This window comes from Rhincodon typus, chromosome 31 (genome assembly GCF_021869965.1).
Source record: "Rhincodon typus isolate 14 chromosome 31, sRhiTyp1.1, whole genome shotgun sequence".
Lineage (NCBI taxonomy): Eukaryota > Metazoa > Chordata > Chondrichthyes > Orectolobiformes > Rhincodontidae > Rhincodon > Rhincodon typus.
Window position 1 is genome coordinate 2,809,510 of NC_063362.1, and position 17,825 is coordinate 2,827,334.

The 17,825-nt window shown below is 41.7% G+C and overlaps 1 protein-coding gene across 6 annotated transcripts in view; it reads left to right on the top strand.

Moving 5' to 3' along the window:
- Window positions 1-1,363: 1,363 nt before the first annotated feature.
- Window positions 1,364-17,825, top strand: part of LOC109912937 (NAD kinase) — a 126,192-nt gene continuing 109,730 nt past the window's right edge. For 2 of the 6 annotated variants that reach the window (XM_048614941.1, XM_048614938.1), the window contains exons 1-2: window positions 1,364-1,524; window positions 1,729-1,944. In XM_048614941.1, coding sequence (XP_048470898.1) covers window positions 1,769-1,944 — 176 coding nt within the window. In that variant the 5' untranslated portion in view covers window positions 1,364-1,524; window positions 1,729-1,768. Of the gene's footprint in view, window positions 1,535-1,562; window positions 1,593-1,728; window positions 1,945-9,263; window positions 9,281-12,620; window positions 12,725-17,825 lie in introns of those variants that run through there. The other 4 variants (XM_048614939.1, XM_048614940.1, XM_048614946.1 and 1 more) reach the window with 4 other exon arrangements.

The following is a 17,825-nucleotide window of genomic DNA, read 5'->3' on the forward strand; positions in this document are numbered from 1 at the left end:
GAGCTGGATGAACACAGCAGGCCAAGCAGCATCATAGGAGCAGGAAAGCTGACGTTTCGGGCCTAGACCCTTCATCAGAAATGGGGGAGGGGAAGGGGGTTCTGAAGATCTTTCTTTACTCTACAGACACTGCCAGACCTGCTGAGTTTCTCCAGCATTTGCTGTTTATGTTTCAGATCTTCACTACCTGCAGTTCTTGTCAATATCTGATCGAAGTGAAGTATCCGACCAGCTAGAGTTAGAGGAATGCAAAAATGTGAGTGACTAACTGGGGGAAAATAGGAATTTTTTTATCCACTTCTGCAACATGGCTGTCACTGGCTGGACCAGGATATATTGCCCATCCTTAATTGCCATTGAGAAGGTGGTGGTCAACATTGGAAGATAGACGCTTGATAATGATGCAGACATGATGGGCTGTTCGGTCTTCTCGATGCTGTAAAAATCCTGTGACTCAGTGATTTTGGAGCCGGAGGAGACTCCAGAGACAGGACAGGAGTGAGGCCATTGACTAGGAGAATGAGAATGTTCAAACTGAGACATTGAGAGATAGGAGATCAATGAAGGGCAGGGATGGTGAATAAATAATTAACACTTTAAGATAAAAGAAGAGTAGGGGTGTAGATTATAGGTACTTAGTCCTGCCCTCTCATTAGTGAGAGAAAAATGGTGGTGGTTTACATAGTCTCTGATCAGCTTGTTCAGAGATGTTATTGCATACCTCTGAAGCAGGTGGGATTGAATTTAGGTCTCCTTGGTTCCATAAAAAAACTGATAGATTTAACCTGAGGATCACCACATCTCAGGCAACAGGGAAGAGTCCAACAGGTTTATTTGAAATCACAAGCTTTCAAAGCACTGCTCCTTTGTCAAGTGAAGTCCCATTACTTCAGCTGAAGGGGCAGTGCTTTGAAAGCTTGTGATTTCAAATAAACCTGTTAGACTGTAACCTGGTGTCAGTGCAACACTGGCACATCCACATCAGGGAAGGGTCCAACATGGTAATCCCATCATCGTGCAGAAATTGAACCCATGCTTTCGCTATCACTCTGCAGCACAAAACCAGCGATCCAGCTAACTGAGCTAACTGATCCTAGATTAATCCTTTGTAAATGCTGTACTGGAAACTGGGGAATAGGTGAGGTGGGGTGGGGAGGGAAGGAAAGCACCTTGTTCATTTTTCAGAAAGGTGGCTGAAAGCTGGGGAGAAATGAACTGTTCTGAAGAAGGGTCACTGGCCTCGAAACATTAACTTTGCCCCCTGGCCTCACAGATGCTGCGATGTCTGTCCGAGAAATGAGCTGCGCCTGTACTCATGCTCTTACGGTAGGGCGGCAGTGCGCATGTGGGGAAGGTGGTGCGGAGTTAAGCCTGGGCTCCTGGTCCGGTAACCGGCCTAACGGGCACGGCACCGCTCCGGCTCCGCTTTAACGAGCAGATGCCTGGGGCCGGAGGAGGCGTTGATCGGGTGGAGCTGCTGGCGCAAGCGCACAGCTTTCATTGAAATAGAGACATTGTAACCGTGTAAGTTTCAGTAAGTAACAACTTGGGAACTCCCTCATTTCTATTGGTCACCAAATGTATCCAAAAATGTCAGTTACAACTATTGCTTACATTGGGATTAGACTGGGTGTTTGGGATATATATATTGTGTGTGTATTCCGTTTCATTTATTTTAAAACATATATTCTCTTGTTCTCTGTCTTTCTTAATAACGGGCAATATTAGCGTGGACTTTGTTTTCACATGAGTTCCTGAAAAGCCAACGATGGACTGCACCCAGGAAATGTCTCTCGGGCCAGAGCCTCTGGATACGGCGCAAGAGCTGGACTGTTGCTGCTCCTGCGGCGAGGACTTCGATGGGGGGCCCCAACTCAGAGGGAGAGCCAAGTTCAGGAGTCTGTCTTCTTCCCCAGCACTGGTCGGCAGTGGGAAGGTGTACAGGTAACTAACAGGCTGGAAGACCGGGGGTGGGGGAGGAGAAGGAGAAAGAGAAAGGTAACTTGTCCCAGCCCCTGCCCCGGGGTCTTAATGACAGGATTTTAAGGTTGTTTAGGCTGGTACCATGCCAAATTTATTTTAGTATAATTGATGTGCAATCCAAGAATTTATCATTCTACATTTGTGACATTTCTGGGATGTTTATTTGACTTCTTAAAATGTACTGTAAAGTAGTGGATTATTTTAACTGGATTTGTTTGTTTAAATTTCTAATTTCTGCTGTTTCTGCTGAAATTCTGACCAGGATGAGCTGTAGTTTGTGATAAAAGACTCTTGTCACTATTCAAAAGAAGTACACTAAAGTCTATCTCCCCACGTACTGCAGAGGAGAGGGAATTATTGAAAGTCAGGGACCAGTGTCTCAAAATGATGTAGTAAAGTCTACATAGAGTGAATGAATCCTTGGAGTGGAGTTTGCACATTTTCCCTGTGTCTGTGTGTGTTTCCTCCCACAGTCCAAAAATGTGCAGGTTAGGTGGATTGGCCATGTAAATTGCTCTTGGTGTCCAGGGATGTGTAGGCTAGGTGGATTAACAATGAAAAATGCAGGGTTACAGGGATAGGATGGGGACGTGGGTCTGGGTGGGACGCTCTTTAGAGAGTCAGTATGGACTCGATGGGCTGAATGGCCTGCTTCCACACTAGCGATTCTATGAATGAAGGGGATACTGCAAGCTTAAATCTTCTAGTACAGATCGGGCCATTGAAGTTTGTTAGGGAACTGATTGGTTTGTTGTCCATAAATAAATGTTCCTTTTTGTTTCTGGATTGAATTTCACGTTTGAGGGCTGGGGGTGTGAGTTGTCGCAGGTGATGGCAGCAACGTCAATGTGTTTTGTTTGACCAGCCCTCCAGATGTTGTACCCTGACAAATCAACAATAACCTGATGGTTTGGAAGATGATTTTGCAAAATCTTTCGCAAATAGTGTTACCAACGTCTGAGTGGATGGTACCTTTTTCTTTTTTTTTGTTTGTTTTGCCTCCAGTTAGTCTTTTCTTTATTTGAAAGGTATACTTTATTCCTAAAAAATCTTTCTATATATACATTGACACAAACACTATTCTATTCTGCATAGTTTCATAACAAGTAAACACTCAAACATTAGAGATTAACTATACACAAACCAGATACCTCTCTTACACGTACAATACTAATATTTACATATATTTGAGGCACTGGAAGGGTCTGATAATTGAACAGACCCCCGTGTACCTTCAGCAGAGAGACCTCAGACTGTGGTCTTTCCCCGCTGCACCTTGGCGGCAGCTGCTCCAAGCTTTAGTGTCCCGTAGCATGTTAATCCTAAGTGAGCCATATTGCTGAGAGACAGTAATAATTCAAACAGAATGGCAAAGGTTGACTGCTTTGGGTTTGTCTAAACCCACTATTAGGGTAATAGAGAAAACCACAACATTAGGGAATGTACTGAAGGTTACGAAGTAATTTCACCGGCACCGTGGACAAATGCAGAGATTCCAGCACAAGTTTCTGATGTTACTTACATGCTATTTATTAAAGCACCAGCTTTTTTGCTCGAAATTATTCAGAATTCGATCTGAAATTTCTCATTGCAACTGTAATATAACCAATTGTTAATTAACATGCAATTCATACATTTGTATGTTCACATCCTGAGCCATTTTTATTCTGTTGAGTAGACTCCGTCATACAGCACAGGAACAAACCCTTTGGTCCAACTCATCCATGCCGACCATGTTCCCAAACTGAACTAGTCCCATTTGCCTGCATTTGGCCTCTATCCTTAAATCTTTCCTATTCATGTACCTGTCCAATTGTCCGTGCTAACGAAGTTTCCCAAATTAAACTTGCCTGTATTTGGCCCATATCCCTCAACCTTTCCTATTCATGTGCCTGTCCAAATGTCTTTTAAATGTTGTAATTGTACCTCTATCCTCTGGCAATTCTTTCCACATAGGAACCACGCTGTGTGAGAATGTTGCCCCTCAGGTCCCTTTTGAATCTTTCTCCTCTCTCCATGAAATTATGCCCTCAAGTTTTGAACTACCCAACCCTAAAGAAAAGACTTTTGCTTTTCATCTTGTCTATGCTACTCATGATTTTGTAAACCTCTAAGATCACCCCTCAGCCTCCTTTCTTTCTTTCTTGAAAGTCTTCAATGTTTTGGTCTCAACATGTGTCTAAGTCCATTCAGTCTTCAGATCGGTGAAGAGAGAAATAAAAACCAAATGCTGGAGAAACTCAGCAAGTCTGGCAGCATCTGTGGAGAGAGAAACAGAGTTACTGTTTTGAGTCTGTCAGTTCTTCATACCAGACTCAAAATGTTAACTCTGTTTCTGTCTTCACAGATGCTGCCAGCTCTGATTAGTTTCTCCAGCAATTTCAATTTTCATTTCCGATCACCAGCATCTGCAGTATTTTGTTTTTATTTGTGTATATGTAGCAAGTAGCTCCAGTTAGTGTTTCACAATCAAAGACGCGAATTTGAGTAGCATTTGACTGGTTTGCAGATAAATGAGGCAGTGTTTTGCTCCGAGCAGTATCCCATCAATAGCAAGGATGTGAACGATAAATTAACTTGTGTTTTTGGTCAGGTGCTTGAAGGAGAATTACTGGCAGGAACCCTGATAACATAAGATGAATTTATGATCATGTCTTGAGATGTTTGAGAACAGTCAATCAGGGTGTAACATCCCATCTGAAGGATGTACAGCACTGTACAGAAGGTAGTGCCATTTCTGTAATAGCTCCCCTGCACGACAGTCTCACTGATCCCAAAGTGGGAAACATGGGTCCCTTGTAAGAGAGACCATTGATTGATATACACGCATAAAAGACTTTGGAATCGTGATCAGAGATCGTGGATCTCCATTGCAGGCTCATAGCTGATGGAACTCGACATAGAGCCCTGGGTGGCTTTTTAAAAGTTTTTGGCTTATGACCATCTAATGTTGCAATAGTATTAATTTAATATTGCAATAGTAAAGCTATTGAACATTCAGGAAGAGCTGTCTTTGAGGAGAGATGTCTTCACGCAGAATCGGGGAGCCTGTGGAATTCTCTGCCACAGGAAATTTTTGAGGCCAAAACATTAAAAATTTTCTAGAAAGATTTAGATAAAGTTCTTAGGATTAATTTTAGATCAGTTTTTACTGTGGAGAAAGAAATGGAGGCAAGAGAACTCCGGGAAGTAAACACTGATATTTTTAAAACAGTTCACGTTACAGAGGAGGAAGTGCTGGAAGTCTTAGAAAATACAAAGGTGGATAAATCTCTGGAACCTGATCTAGCATATACCAAGAATGTGGAAGGTTAGGGAGGAAATTGTGGGGCCCCTTGCAGAAATAGTTGTATCATCTAGAACTACAGGTGAGGTGCTGGAGAGTGGCGAATGTTGTGCCTTTGTTTAAGAAGGGATGTAAGGAGAAGCCTAGGAACTACAAACCTGTGAGTCTGACTTCGGTGGTGAGTAAGTTGTTGGACGGGATTCTGAAGTTAGGATTTACATGCAATTGGAGAGGCAAGGGTTGTTTAGAGACAGTCAGCATGGTTATGTGTGAGGAGAAATAGTGTGTTTCAAACTTGATTGAGTTTTTTGAGGAACTAACCAAAAAGAATGAGGATGGAGTAGTAGACGTTTACTTGAACTTTAGTAAAGCTTTTGACAAGGTTCCGCATGATAGACTAATTTTTTAGGAAAGTTAGATCACATGAGATTGAGTGAGCTTGTCGATTGGATACAAGATTGGCTTAATGGCAGGAGATGGAGAGTGATGGTGGAGGGTTGTATTTTTGGACTGGAGCCCTGTGACCAGTGGTGTTCCACAGGGATCAGTGCTGGGTCCATTTTTGTTTGTCATTTATATAAATTAGATGAGAATATGGAAGGCATTGTTAGTAAGTTTGTGGATAACACCGAAATTGGTGGTATAGTGGACAGTGAAGGAGATTACAAAGAGATCTTGATCAATTGGGTCACTGGGCTGAAGAGTGGCAAATGGAGTTTAATTTGGATAAATGCGAGGTATTGAATTTTGGTAAAACAAACAAGGGTGGGACTTATACAATTAAAAGTAGGGCCTTGGGTAGTGTTGTAGAACAGAGACACCTAGAGGTTCAGGTACATAATTCTTTGAAGCTTGCATCACATGTAGACAAGGTGGTTAAGAAGGCATTTAGCACACTTGCCTTCATTGCTTAGACCTTTGACTATGGGATTTCAGAAGACATGTTGAGGTTGTACAGGATGTTGGTGAGTTCTCTTCTGGAATACTGTGTCTAGTTCTGGTTGCACTGTTGTAAAAAGAATATTATTAAACTGGAGAGGGTTCAGAAAAAGTATACCAGGATGTTGCCAAGAATGGAGGGTTTGTGTTATAAGTAGAGGCTGGATAGGCTGGGACTTTTTTAACTGGAGCGTAGAAGGTTGAGGGGTGACCTTTATAGAGCTTTACAAAATCATAAGAGGAAAAGATAAGGTGAATAGCTAAGGTCCTTTCCCTAAGGTGGGGGTAGTTCAAAATTAGAGGGCATATTTTTAAAGTGAGAGGGAAAAAAATTTAAAAGGGACCTGAGGGGCAACTTTTTTTACGCAGAGTGGTTCGTGTATGGAATGAACTTCCAGAGGAAGTGCAAGATGTAGGTACAGTTACAACATTTAAAAGACATTTGGACAGGTACATGAATAGGAAAGGTTTAGAGGGATATGGGCCAAATGCAGGCAGGTGGGACTGGTTAGTTTGGGAAACTTGGGTGGCATGGGTGAGTTAGACCGAAGGTTCTGTTTCCGTGCTGTATGATTCTGTGACTGTGTGATAGGGTAAAGGGAGATTGTGTTGGAATCTAGAAATGAAGTTGAAGGCTGAGATCCTGTAGTTGAGGCTGGTGCAGATGTGGGGGACTGAGTATGGACAGGGAGATTGGGAAGAATTCGGAGTCTGTACGAATTTTGCAGCGATCAGTGAGCAGAACATTGGCAAAGTAGCTTCGTAAAGTGATCGAACTGAACGAGGGAATTTGAAATAATTTGAGAATGCCACATTTTTCTTATTATTGATGTGGGTCTTTCTGTTGGCAATGGGTCAGCTATTGGTGGAGTGTTGGATGTTGCTGAACAGGGCGATGAATCACAACCTCCAGAATTAGTCTTGTGGGCTGTGAGAAAGGTGGCTGGCTGTGAACCAGGAGTGAACATGTGACAGAGCAATACCTGACAGGCGCAAGATTCGGTGAAATATTGTCACCTTTTTAATTCATCATCTGTAATCACTCTAACTTCTAGAAAACAACCCAAAGTGATTTACACTTCCTTATGAAATGAATCAAGGGAAAATAGAAAAAGAGAATATAGCAATAGACAGTAATAAAAGGAAAGATTAATACTATGGTTTTGAGAAGGTTTTTGAAACTGGAGAGGTGAAGGGGTTTAGGGCGGAGTTTGAGAGTAGGATCAAAGCCTTTGAAGATTTTAACACCATTGTTGAGCCGAAAGGGAAAAGGTTTAGGTTAGGTATCGAAGCTATAAGAAAGGATACATAGCTGGAGGAAGTGGCAAAGGTTTGGTTATGGCCTTAGAGATGCATGTGGTGCTTTCGGAGAATGGGCGTCACTGTAAGTCAGTGAGATCAAGGCAATGTGGTGAATGTGACTCCACACCGGAATGGAACAGGCAGCCCATATTTCAGGCTCCTTGGAGTTTGTGGAGTAGGCCAAGGATGTAGCAATCAAAGAGCATGTAAGGGGAATCGATGTCAGAGCATGGTTTTAGTGGCATGAAGAGATGGTTGTGAAGATGGATTCAGTGGTGGTGTTTGTAACTTGTCTGATGGCTGAACATATGATAAGCTTTCAAATGCTCTGGTTTAACGTATACAAGAGAGTGGAGAGTATAGTGCCAGTGGTATGGGGTGAGAGGTGGGAGGAGCTGAAACAGGTGTCTGGAGTTGGTCATCCTGGAGGAACCTGGCAGACAGAAACTGTTCAGGCAGAGGAAGTTGACTTAATATGGCACAGGTCGTCAATTTCACATAAATGAGAACTAACCTCTAGACACTATTCTCAGAAAGCAATGACTGTGTGCTGTGGAAAAAATTCTAGTTGAGATTTGAGACCTTTCAGCAACTGTAAAAACTCTCTGTTCAAAGGATACAACTAGAATTGTTTAGAAGTTCCCCAGTGTTATAATTTAACAAGAAAAGGAGGCAGGATGGTAATAGAAGACTAAACATGTGTATGCTAATGACATTTGATCAAAATCCCAGTTAATATTTTTGTGTTAATGGAAAACAAAAAGTTATAGTTGTAGGATTTAAACTCTTGGGTTCCTTTATCAAACCCTTTGCAGCATGTTTTAAATCACTGACCTTTCAGCTTCAGTTTGGGGCTCGTACTTTCCTAATTGACGGCATCAAAGCCTACGCTCTACCTGTAAAAGACAAATGGCATGTGTTAGCAGTTTCGTCTGGACACCACCCTTGCTGCTTTTCTGTCTGAAAGCTCTGCATTTTACACCATTTATCCTTACAGAGCCAGAGTGACCCAGAGGTAATAATTATACCAGTTGACCCAGTGTCGCTCTGTACAAAAGAATTTAGGTAAACGAAGTCTTTTGTATACTGAATTTTCTCTCCAAATAGATATCTTCTGAGTTAAAGTAACTAACAAATTAAAAATGAAGCAATTAAAGTTTGGAATTCTGCAACAGTACAATCACTGAATGGAAATGTCCTTCACTATGCAGCAGTATATGAATGCTGTGATGAAGCAGTGAAGATAGACAGGTTTTGTACTGTGCAAATTCCTACTGGCTGAGTTCTTGGGAAGGCTTTCTCTCTTTAGTACATTCCTTTCTTTCAGCCTTCTGCAGAATGTATTCAAATGGCAAATCCTTATTTCTTTTAAACTATATTCTCTTTGTAGCTTATCAGATTCCAAATCAAATACCACTTGAGACAGTGAAGAAAGACAGGAATGATATAATTAAAACTTGTTGAAAAATAGTGGGAAACAAAGCATCTGACTGTGTTGAAATTTGCCTGAGGGTTTCAGGAGTGTTGGTAATTATGGATTTCCCAATATTTGAGTTCACTTTTTTGCTGATTCCTATATTACAACATTCAACTGAGTGCCCAAGCTGCTTAAATTGAGGAAGTTTTTGGGTGGAACTGCTGAAATCTTGAACTTTTTTTTGCTGGTTAATTTGTGTTCATTTTCCTTTACTCTATTTTATAAGGATATAATTAAAGAAACTGGGAAGGGCAATGGAATTCCTTTGGAAGTGTCTCACCAGCAACGTAAAGGTAAATTCACCATAATCTTACCAGATTATAGGACTGCTCTCTCATTAGAGAGGGAGATGACTGGTGGGGGATTAACCTGAAGGGCACCACACCTCAAGCAAGGGGAGAGGTTGAGAAGGACAGCCCCTCATGGTAACCTTAGTCAGTGTGCAAATTGAACCCATGCTGTTGGCATCACTCTGCATCGCAAACCAGCCATCCAGCCAAGTGAAATAACCAGCCCGAGACTAGTACACTGCCTTTTGTGGGCCCTTGTGGTGCAGTGATAGTGTCCTTACCTCTCAGCTAGTAGGCCGAGGTTTAAGTCCCGGAGTTGTGTAATAACATCTCTGAGCAGGTTGATTAGAAAATATCTTTACACTGCCTTTAAGGGAAATCCATAATTAAAAGTTGTTAGAAAACTTAACTAAATGTCAGTTGTAGGTCATACAAGGTAGTTCAGTGTAACTCGATGGTAGGAATTTCAACCCTATCTCAAAATATTTATTCTGCAAAATAAATCTGTTTGGGAACACTTATTAATCTTTCTCAATAACCATGTGCATTGTGTCTTTCGAAGGTCCTTTTATAGTTTCACACTGAATAGGCTATTTCAGTTTTCCTGCAGTGGGTATCTGTTTTAATAATTAGGGAACAAGTTTGATTCAATTCTGGCACTGATTACACAATGAGGCTACTGTCTGGTCATGTGTGATTCATTGACAGCTGCGATGTGTTGAAGGCTTTTCCTGTCTCTCTGCGGTATCCCGTTCCTGGCAATAAGTGTCAGCCCACCATGGTTTGTTTCAGAGCCGAGCCCAATCTTGACCTTGTTGGACACTCCTCTCCAGCTGTAGGGTCTGGATGGGGCTGATAATTGGAGGCACGTGGTGAGTTGAATTTATTCCATCACCAAAGCACCAGCTCCCTTGCAGGCTGAATCACTGTGCTCAGTTATGCAGTTATCTGCTGCTACCTCTGGGTCAGAGAGAGCAATCAGCAGAGACCTGGAGTTCCTGTTAGTTTGTTTTGACTGCAACTGCAGTCCCCTTACATCCAGCCATTCAGCATCTTTCAGTATTTTTATGAAACGGTGAAGAGTGACACACCACTGTACAGAAGTTCCTCATATTCTGCAACGAGTCAGGCTCACTTTAACACTTAAAGGCTCTCACACACTTCCTGATCTCTGCTATGTCACTGTTATATATGCTTTCTGGAAACAACAGACTTCCTTACAGGAAGGGAACATTGTCCATAATTATCCTTAGGCATTTTCTGAACTTGGAGTAGTAATCGTGGAAACCTGGGAGCAGACTGTCTCTCTCTTGGAAAATCCAAAAATCAGAGTTTGACCTTTGAAATGTTAAGCGAATCAGAGTCAGTTTCATTCTCATCATTTTGAAACACTGCCTCATTTAATTAACCAATCAATGCTACTGAAAATGCGGGAGAAACTCAGCAGGTCTGGTAGCCTGTGTGAAGAGAGAAATGGAGTTAATGTTTTGGGTTGTTCTGAAGTGTGGTCCTGAAATGTTAACTCCTTTCCTTTCTCCACAGATGCTGCCAGTATTTTCAGTTTGGTTTCAGATTTTAAGTATCTGCAAATCTTACTTTTGTTTCAGCCATAGAGCTGTACGGCATGGAAACACATCCCTTCGATCCAACTAGTCCATGCCAGCCAGATATCCTAAATTAATCTAGTCCCATTTGCCAGCATTTGGCCCATATCCCTCTAACCTCTTTCTACTCAAATACCCATCCAGATGCCTTTTAAATGTTATAATTGTACCAGCCTCTACCACTTCCTCTGGCAGCTCGTTCCATACATGCACCACCCTCTGCGTGAAAAAGATGTCCTTTTTCAATCTTTCCCCTCTCACCTGAAACCTATGCCCTCTAGTTTTGGACTCCCTCCCCGCCTTCTCTTTCCCCCACCCCCCCAACCCTGGAGAAATGACTTTAACAATTCAGCATTCAGTCTGTGCTGATGTTCATCTTCAGTCCCCTGGCTCCTTCATTCTCACAATACAAGATGGAGCTTGTGAAATATTTGATTGACTAAAGATTCTGGCCCTGTTGCGAGTATGGATAACCTGTCAAAGAAAAGCAAAGTTGATCCCTGCCTCCCTTTGAAACTAACTTGTTCTGTTTTGATGTGGATCAAATCCCATAGGAGCAGCACGGTGGCTCAGTGGTTAGCACTGCTGCCTCACTGCGCCAGGGACTTGGGTTCACTTCCACCCTCGGACGGAGTTTACACATTCTCCCCGTGTCTGCATGGTTTTTTTTCCCATAGTCCAAAGATGTGCAGGTTAGGTGGGTTAGCCATGCTAAATTGCCCATAGTGCCCAGGCTAGGTGGATTAGCCATGAGAAATGGAGGGTTACAGGGATAGGGTGGGGTGGTGGATCTGGGAGGGGATGTTCTTTGGAGGGTCGATGTGGACTCGCTGGGCTGAATGGCCTGCTTCCACACTGAAGATTCCACGATTCTATGAAATCTGCTTTGTGAGTAAATTGATGGATTGAAGTGTAAAGCATCTCTACAGTTTCAGCAACGGATACCCAGGTTTAAAAATATCCAGATATTTACCCAAAACATCTTGAATTGATGGTGCTTATGGTATAAGTAGTTAAAAACCTGTTCACATATCTAACATTACCTTAAGAGGATCCTGACTGTTAAGATGAATTTTGAGCTGCCAAAGTGTAATTGCTTGGATTTAATTTAGAAACCAAGTATTGACGCCCATTTAGTTGAAAATTAACAAGTTGTCTTAAATCATTCACATCAAAGAAACTTGCTGACACCAATAGAAATGCTTCCTTTTTTTATAGAAGTTTGTGGATCAGCGATTTATGACTTTATGGGTGTGTCTGGTGCAATTGAAGCCATGAGATCAATGTATTGGATCCAATCACTAGCTCATTAGCTCACCATCCTAGTTAAACAGTTCTAAATGCTGGAAATATCTGTCAGGTCACACAGCACCCAGGTTAAAGGTCAACAACTTCTATGTAAGGACTGGATAAAGTTGAAAACATTATTGGCTTACAGTAACTGCAGAAAAAGAGGAAGGGGCCAGATGGGTGGAGGCTAGTTTAACAGATGTTTGAGATGAACTAGTTCCTTAAAATTCAGCATAGGAGGAAGAAAAAAACACACATCAGAGTTGATGACATAGTTTCAAAGCTACTGCATCTGAGCTTGAGGTTAAATCCACACCATGAACCCAACTCTCCTCTTCCTACAGCTGTGATTGGCATTATGTTTTGGATACTTGGCGCTTGCAAAACTGAAAATTGTCTCGATGCTAGAAATATGTGTCTAGTATTTCCTGGGGTACCAGGAATGTACTGGTTTTTAGTCGAATCATTCTGAACAGGACATCATTCAGTCCATGGATTCATGCCAACTCATTGAAAGAATTATCCAAATGAACTCTATGCGTTTGTTCCAGAGGTACTACATATTTCTCCTTTTCGATGTGTTTGAAGTGGTAGCTGTCTTGTTTTCTTTGTTCTTTCATGGGATGTTGCCAACAAGGTCAACATTTGCTCGTCCCTAATTGCCCTTGAACTGAGTGCCATACGCGACCATTTCCGGAGGGTAGTTAATACCCCTAAATTTGATGTCAGGCAGACCAGGTAAGGACGGTACATTAATGCACCAGGTGTGCGTTTGCACTCTGGCTGTAAAATTGGGAACACTACCTCGACCTGACCAGAAGCAGAGTATCAGGAAATCAAGATGAAGAATCATAAACGTATAATGAAGGCTATTATTCTGCTGCAAAGTATATTGTTCCAAGCATCACAATCTAACATCCTCCTTTCACAAGAATGTTGATTTGTGTTATTTTTTTATCTCTGATTTGTTAAGTTTATGATTCATCAGAGGATGAAGAATCCCTTCCCTGCCTGATCCCTGTATCCCTTGTTTAGCTGCAAATGGGAGTGAAGAATTCCAACAAGGTTTGCTCCAGATTTGAATAAAACCTGTTAACGCACGGCTTTCATGAGGATCAGTTCCTGTCCCCTCAGCACATTGTGTAACCTTTTAGTATAGGTCCATCCCCACAGCTGTCCGAATGACAGCTTTTTTTTTTAAAGCTCTTTATTTCTAGATCAGTACATCCTGAGAAGTCCTATTCTATTTATTTCTCCTGGTTATCTAACCTTGTTATTTTGCAATGAATCAGAAAATCACCGACAATTTTTTTTTCCCCATTAACACTGGCATGTCTTGCTTCAAACTAACTTCCATCTTTGTAATCCAAAGTGCTTTTGTAATGTACAAAACCTGAGACACATTAATCATTGTGTAGTTTGCCCGTCACTAACACCAAGATATTTTCAGTAAAAAGGGATTCAAATGGTGAGAAAAGCACAGATGAAAACCTGCAGCAATATCCTGCTAACAAACAGATAGTTTGATATTCCTGCATCTTCATGTTGAGCCACAAGATGTCAGACGTTTTCCGTTCTGTAAAATACAAAGCCAAGCATTTAAACATTGCAGTTAGATGTGTTTATCATACTTTGGTTTTAATGCACGCGAACATGTCGGAGTTGCTGGTGAAGAAAATGCTGTCACGGAGAATGTTAGTGGAGAATTGAGCCTGAATTGTCTTCAATGTCTTGTGAAAACGGACTGGAGGGTCAGGGCTTTGAGGAATGATTGGATAGACTGGGGTTTTTTGGAATTGATACATTTAAGAAAGGTCCTGATAGTGGCTGTGTAAGATTTGGGAGGGGCAGAGAGGAGGTGGATACTTTTTCCATCAGTAGAGAGGTCAGTAACCAGGCAGGTCAATGATTTAAGGGAAAAGGTAACAGGTGAAGAGGAGAGTTGAAGAGGATCATGTCAGAGGATTGTGGGAGTTTAAAACTCACTGCCTGAAAAGCGAACCGAGTCAGAAACTCTTGTAACATTCAAATTTTCACTTGGGTTGCCGTAACTCCCAGGGCTAGAGCCTGGAAAGTGGGATTAATGTGGTCAGATTAATGGTGACTTTGTATACTTTTCAACCTACTCTTGTATCCCTGTACTTGAGTACATCTGACAATAAAACCGAACACTAATGCTCGATTGTGCTTGCACCAGTCAACAACAATGGGCTGAATGGCCTCTGGTGCTGTAAATGCCTGAAAGTCTAACCAAGTCCACAACAAGCAGAAATGTCCCTGAAGGGATGTATCAACCCAGCTTTCAGAGAACAAGTCTGTAATCTGTTCAGTGCGTTCTTTCTTTATTGATTGCACATCCTCATCCAACAGAGCTTCATCCTTAAATAATACTCTCCAGACCATGATCCTTCAAAAAGCTATTCACATTGAAATAACCATTCCATATGAATGGAATCCATTTCCCCACCACACTTGCTTTTGAACACCTCCTGTGCAGCTGGAACGTTTTATGCCTTGTTATGTTCAGACACATGGTGAACTGTGTTTGCTTGTGTGTTGTGATCTGCCTGTACTGGACGCAAAACAAAACTTCGTGACAACAAAAAAATCGAGTTTATCAACCTCGATCTGCCATCAGTCTCTGCTTTCGGATGGGGCTCCTCCACACCTTGTTCCTAGGGGCTGTCAGGATAAGGGATGTTTGAGCTGAGGAAATGCCGTTGTACCTTTTGTGTTAACTCTTATTTGGAAATTCCTCTGTCTCCAGTTATTTCTAAATCCAAAATCGTATTCTCAATAGTTTGGCCCCATGGCTTTAACACCGCAATCAGGTATTTGTTTCAGTGTCATCTTTATTTCTCATTAATTACATTCCAGTCCTGCGTGGACAAGTGAGTTGTTGTCATGGGACAGGGATAAGACCAGAAGAAAACAAACGGGAGTAGGCCATTTGGCCCCTCAGTAGGATCATGGCTGAACCATAATGGATGAACTTGGCTACAACAAGCCAGTCAAGACCACCTTGGTGACTGGAGTGATTTTAGAAGCAATTATCTGGGAGAAAATGACTGTCATTTGGACCAATTTAGGTGAAATAAAGCCAATAAGAGAAAATTGTTGGAGTTTTTTGATGAGGTTACAGAGAGGGTAGACAGAGGTAATGTGGTTGATTAGGGACTTCCAAAAGCTGTTTGATAAAATGCTGGGAAACAGACGATTGACCAAAAGAGTGGGAAACAGAGTGACGCGTTGTTTTGTGGTTGGAGGAAGGAGGAACTGTGTGTATTTGCCATGTAGACAATGGCCTATAATGTATTTGTATTTGATCCAGGTGTAAAATGGCATCAACATAGAGGTCTATTGTGCTGTAAATTGTAGTTTAACTGGGCAGGTTTAGGTTATGCATGTAGGAGCAAATTGTTGCTGATGCTGGATCTGTACTGAAAATAAAAATACTGGAGATCAGACAGCATCCATCCAATGTTTGTTGTTTTCTGTTTATGTTATGCATATCTTGGTTTTTGTATTGAACCTTGAGATGAAAATGGGTTTTATAGAAATTGAGTCAAAACTTTTTTAAGCTCTCTGCCCTGTAGCCTGGGTTTGAGAAGGTGGACCAATCAAATGAAATTCTATTTGCTACATACCTTACTTCATTACTACACTTTGAGATATTTATCATAAACTGCCGATGAAATAATTAGAATCAAGGCACAAAGGAACCTATTTTTCCTCTCTTCTTCCACAGGATATGGGCGTCACTGGCAAGGCCATATTGAGGGCACTAAAGGGGGAGCAATGACATTCTCATTGTTTTGAAATCTAATGTTTAAAACCACTTCACAGATGACTACCTGCAAATCAGTTCTGGGAGTGTTCCTGTACACAGGATCCTTAAAACTGCTGAATCATTGTGACCCGATAGGACATTGAGGTGGCTGAAGTAATGAAAGCTTTGAAAAATGATCATGGGCAGTTTGGTCAGAAACAATGAGGGTCATAATGGAATCAATTGACTTTAAGAACTTAAGATGCATAAACAAAGGAATGAGGGCTTTGGTGCAGTGGTAGTGTCCCTACCTCTGAGCCAGGAAGCTTGGGTTCAAGTCTCAATATGTATAATAATGTTTCTGAACAGGTTGACTAGAAAATATCTACAGAAAGGGACAGGCAGATGAGGGGGTGAAGCAGTGAATCTGAATCAAACTAGATTCAGGAAGTAGAAACAGAGAAAAATGTTTGTTTCAAATTAGTTTTAAAATGTCTAGGAACATTTTAATGATCTGTGGGATCTGATTGGTTGGCTGTACATTTTTGGGCCCTCTGAGGTGTGCTGCCAGACAATAGATCACGTCGTTAGAAAGGTCCTTAAGACCTTAATTACCAGCCCTAACTGGCTGCCATGAGATTAATTCCTACTAAAGATGCAAACTCAGCCATAATAGGAAGCTTACAACTAAATGTAATTCTTTGTTTGTATGGTTCATGGGGAGCAGTGCACATCAGTCAACAACTTGTGAACTTTCCAATCTTAATACCAACAACAGCTTACATTTATATAGAACCTTTGTCATTGAAAAATGCCCCTAGGATATTTGTTGGAGGGTTATCATAAGGGAGATACGAGGTCAGATGATCAAAATTTTGGTCAAGAAAGTAGGTTTTAAGTAGCATCATAACAAAGGAAAGAGACAGAGGTTTAGGGAGAGAATTCTTGAACATGGGATGCAACTGGCTGAAGGCATGGCTGCCCTCGCTGGAGTAGTTAGAATGGGAATGGAAAAGAGGCTGGAATTGGAGGAGTGCAGAGATCTCAGACAGTTGTAGAGTTTGAGAAGGTTAAAAAGCTGGGAAGGAGTGGAGCCATGGAGGGAGGGAAATTTTGAAATCATGGCATTGTTTGACCAGAAACCAATGTAGCTTTCAAAAAATGTCAGAGGTCATTGAGTTTCAGTCGGGCAAGTTTATTAGGCTTGGATGTAGCTGATCTTGGTGACATCTGTGTAATTCCACTTCACCTCATTGTTGAGTTTTTATAAATAATGTTAGTTTCTCCAGCAAGCTCTGGGCCATCTGTTTCAGATATTAAACACAAGGGAGACAATGGTCTAGTGGTCTTATCACTAGACTATTAATGCAGAGACCCAGGTAATGTTCTGGGGATCCAGTTTCAATGGTGGAATTTGAATTCAATAAAAAAAAATCTGGAATTAAGAGTTTAATGATGACCGTGAATCCATTGTTGGAAAAACCCGACTGGTTCACTAACATCCTTGACAGAAGGAAATCTGCCACCCTTACTTGATCTGGCCTACATGTAACTCCAGACCCACAGCAACATTGTTGGCTCTTGATTGTCCTCTGGGTAATTAGGAATGGGCAATAAATGCTATTGGGAGCAGTAGGATCTGCTGAGGATAGTTTCTTTGGGAAAAGAAGCAATCCAGTGACCAGGCAGATGAACAGGGTGATTGGACCCATGCAGGTGATGGATGAGAGGATTTATCTGCTGGAGAGGATACAAGGAAGGAATTGGGAGTTGTGGTGATGGGGGATGGGAGCAGGGTCTAGTATTTGAGAGGCAGCAAAGGAGGTTGTAAAGGACTTGCAGTGTGACTGTAGAAACCTGACCAGGTAGCAGGTGTTCATTGGAC